The 3,589-nt window shown below is 44.6% G+C and overlaps 1 protein-coding gene across 1 annotated transcript; it reads left to right on the top strand.

Moving 5' to 3' along the window:
• Positions 1 to 45: 45 nt before the first annotated feature.
• On the top strand, positions 46 to 2,904 carry LOC105860525 (large ribosomal subunit protein eL15). Its single transcript, XM_020290265.2, has 4 exons — positions 46 to 147; positions 813 to 994; positions 1,419 to 1,555; positions 2,312 to 2,904. Exons 2-4 carry the CDS (start codon positions 823 to 825, stop codon positions 2,615 to 2,617), a joined length of 615 nt encoding a protein of 204 aa, XP_020145854.2. The 5' UTR covers positions 46 to 147; positions 813 to 822; the 3' UTR covers positions 2,618 to 2,904.
• The last annotated feature ends 685 nt before the right edge of the window (positions 2,905 to 3,589 follow it).

Genomic DNA, 3,589 nt, shown 5'->3' on the forward strand with positions numbered 1-3,589 from the left:
CACTTGCTCAACGCCGGAACTACATGTCCCATGAGGCTCTGGGCAGCGACGGCATCCGCCGGAAGAAGCCGCGCTGAGGTGGGGGAGGAGCCCAAAAGGGATTGTGGGAGAAAGGCTCCTTCCTTTCCGTCTGGCGGCAGCCATCAGGTAGGCTGTGTGAGAGATCTTTGCTTTCTCATCCGCCTTTGATCACCCCCAGCCTCAGCCATCCAGGCCCGGGGACCCTGCGTCCTCGAAGCCACGCCTGCCTCCTGTGCGGCGAGACTTCGGTCAAGATGCGAGGGAGTGGAGAGGCGGCCCCCGGGGCGGGTTGGGGGAAGAGGTGATGGCGGCGCGAATTCGAGGTGGGCCCGGCGCCTGAAGGAGGCTTGGAGCTGAGGGATGGAAGGCCGCGCCTAGGGCGACTTAAAGCGAGGCCGGCTGGTCGGGTGGACTAAGTGCTTTTTCCTTGCGAGGTCACCCTCGGCGGCAGCACCTTCCCCTCTCGGGTTGGCGACGTCTCCAGGGCGGCCCAGCCCTTGGGGGACGCCGTCTGCCGCGGCAACCCGCCCCCTCAAGTGCTCAAGTCTGTCTCCGCTCGTTTGTGCAGCAAAAACGTGCTGAGCGCTTCCCTGCGCTGGGGTTTCAGAGGTGACTGGACGCCGCTTTCCGGGAGAGCAGAGGTGGGGGGGGTTGGGCATGTTCCCTGCAATTGGTGCAGAGCCATTTTCATTTCCAGCGGTTTCCTTGTGGTTGGTGGTAAACTAAGATGGACGGGGTCTTCTCGTTGTGTTTCAAAGGGAGGATAATTAATAACCAGCTTTATTTCAAAGGTAAGCCAAGATGGGTGCATACAAGTATATCCAGGAGCTGTGGAGGAAGAAGCAGTCTGATGTAATGCGCTTTCTTCTGAGGGTCCGCTGCTGGCAATACCGGCAGCTCTCTGCGCTCCACAGGGCTCCCCGCCCCACCCGACCGGATAAAGCGCGCAGACTGGGATACAAGGCCAAGCAAGGTACGTGGATGCCTGGATAAAATTGTACTCCTCGAGAAAAGCCAGAAACACTCGCCCCAGTGGCTCCCTTCGCAAAGGTTTTGGCAGAATAGTGCTAGCAAGGCGCGCAATTTGTTAATCATTGACTGTATACACTGTTGCCTAAAGTAACGGGTGTGTCGAAGATTACAAATCTGAAAGTCTGGCTTAAAGGAAAATAAATAATGTATCTCTTTGAGGTTGACGTAAAGTGCTTTGAAAAACATCAGGTGTGGTTTTTTTAAGTAAGTCTCATAACCTGGTATTTTATTGGTTTTTATCTTTTATCAGATAGTATTTAAGTCACAGTCTGGAATGTATTTGATGTTGTTGCATTAGTGACAATTCATTGAGTCTTAAATTGTATGGCTTTCTATGAGACCACTAATTTTTTTGGTGTGTATAGGTTATGTCATATATAGGATTCGTGTGCGCCGCGGTGGCCGCAAACGCCCAGTTCCTAAGGGTGCAACTTATGGCAAGCCTGTCCATCATGGTGTTAACCAGCTAAAGTTTGCTCGAAGCCTTCAGTCTGTTGCCGAGGTAAATGGTTTTGAATAGCAGTTGTATTGACTACTACTTGGGGGTAGTGGGAGAAGAAAAGGATTTAAGCAATTTTTCTCATTGCACTTAGGTAATGTAGGGTTTATGATTTTTGCTTTACTAATCTTGGTAAAGAGTAGTTACTGTTCTCATCTTTGTTAATCTGTGCATATATATGTATGTACACACTGAAAGTATGTTATGATTTGCATGAACTGGTGGAACTTAAGCTTTTGAAGGGCAGTAAACTGTCTCAGTATGTTTCCCTGAGTGGATAGAAGCAGTATTTGTGTGTGTTGCTAATCGTCTGTAGTCAGGTTTTCTGCAGTTGCAGATTTTCTTGCGGGTTAGTAAATTAAGTTGTGTTCTGATGTAAGGGTTGGCCAACTATGGCTTGTCTCTTAAGACTTTTATAGAAAAGTCTGCTGATCACTCAGTTGTAATATTATTAAAAGACCAAGTTCCCCAAATCCTAGATTTTATTAGCCAAATATTAACATTCATGCCTTAGGGGAGAGTAGTGATAAGAAAGAATGATGTATTTCAATCCAAAGTGTGTTTATGTGTGTTACTTGAGCAAGTCTAGTTGATCTCATACTTAATGGTGCCGGTTTCTGGGGGGAGATACTTCATAAATATTTGAATAGTTAAGTGAAAACCTCGGTCTTTTGTATAGTGGTGAGTTAAGAGTTGGGATTCTAATTTGCTACTCTAGGCAATGTGGGAGGCTTACCTTACACCTTTTTCTTATTCTAGGAGCGAGCTGGACGCCACTGTGGGGCTCTAAGAGTCCTGAATTCTTACTGGGTTGGTGAAGATTCCACATACAAATTTTTTGAGGTTATCCTCATTGATCCATTCCATAAAGCTATCAGAAGAAATCCTGATACCCAGTGGATCACGAAACCGGTCCACAAGCACAGGGAGATGCGTGGGCTGACATCTGCAGGCCGCAAGAGCCGTGGCCTTGGAAAGGGCCATAAGTTCCACCACACTATTGGTGGTTCTCGCCGTGCAGCTTGGAGAAGGCGCAATACTCTCCAGCTCCACCGTTACCGCTAATAAGTAATGTTTGTAAAATTCATACCTAATAAACAATTTAGGATGGTCATGTCTGCTTAAAGGTGTTATTTGTCTGTTAAACTAGTCTGCAGATTGTTTCATGAATGCTTTGTCAAATATGAAGTTAAAAGTGCAATAATGTTTGAAGACTATAAGTGATGGTGTATCTTGTTTCTAATAAGATAAGCTTTTTTTGTCTTTGCTTTATCTTATTAGGGAGTTTTATGTCGGTGTTTAAAACATGCTGTGTGGTATAATAGGTGTAAAATAAATTCTTTAAAAGAGGAGTGCTACAACTACCCTGTAGATTTGTTTGGTGCATGTGGTGAAACCTACAGCTTTACTGGGATGATGGCAATGCTCTGCTGGCTTTTTAATTGGGTTTTGTTTAGAAATTTTTAGGGTAGGAGGAGGATATCCTAACCCTATGTCGTGGTCATGTAGAAAAATATGAGCTCGTGTAGAGCCCACGTCTTCAGATTTAGTCCAGTGTTCCATTTGTTTCTGAAAGAAAAGTTTAAAATGCCACCATATTTGGAACTGGATATACTTGTTGCAAGAGGCTTATCTTACGAATGAAACCTCTGGGTTAACTTAAAAATTGCCTCAGTCTTCATTGTACCATTTTAAATTAACATAAGAGATAAAAGCTGCTCCTGATTCAATCCCATGGCTCCATGAAATCTGGAGTCCTGGATTCTATACATATAGACAGTAGTGATGTTACACTGTATTTTGAAACTGATGGAAATTGAATGTTAGGCAAATAAGAATCATTAACCTTATGTTTGTAAGCTGGCAAGCCAGTGGCCATTAGGTAAATACATTTCAAATGTGAGGTGAGAAAATTAAAGTCACCTTTATTCAAGATTTTTAAATACTTACCTGTAACACTAACTAACTTGTGACCATTCATTATAAAACCTCTAGCTACATGAGGGGTAAAAGTATAGTTGGCTGCTTAAAAATATG

This window comes from Microcebus murinus, chromosome 1, assembly GCF_040939455.1.
Source record: "Microcebus murinus isolate Inina chromosome 1, M.murinus_Inina_mat1.0, whole genome shotgun sequence".
NCBI classification, from domain to species: Eukaryota; Metazoa; Chordata; class Mammalia; order Primates; family Cheirogaleidae; genus Microcebus; species Microcebus murinus.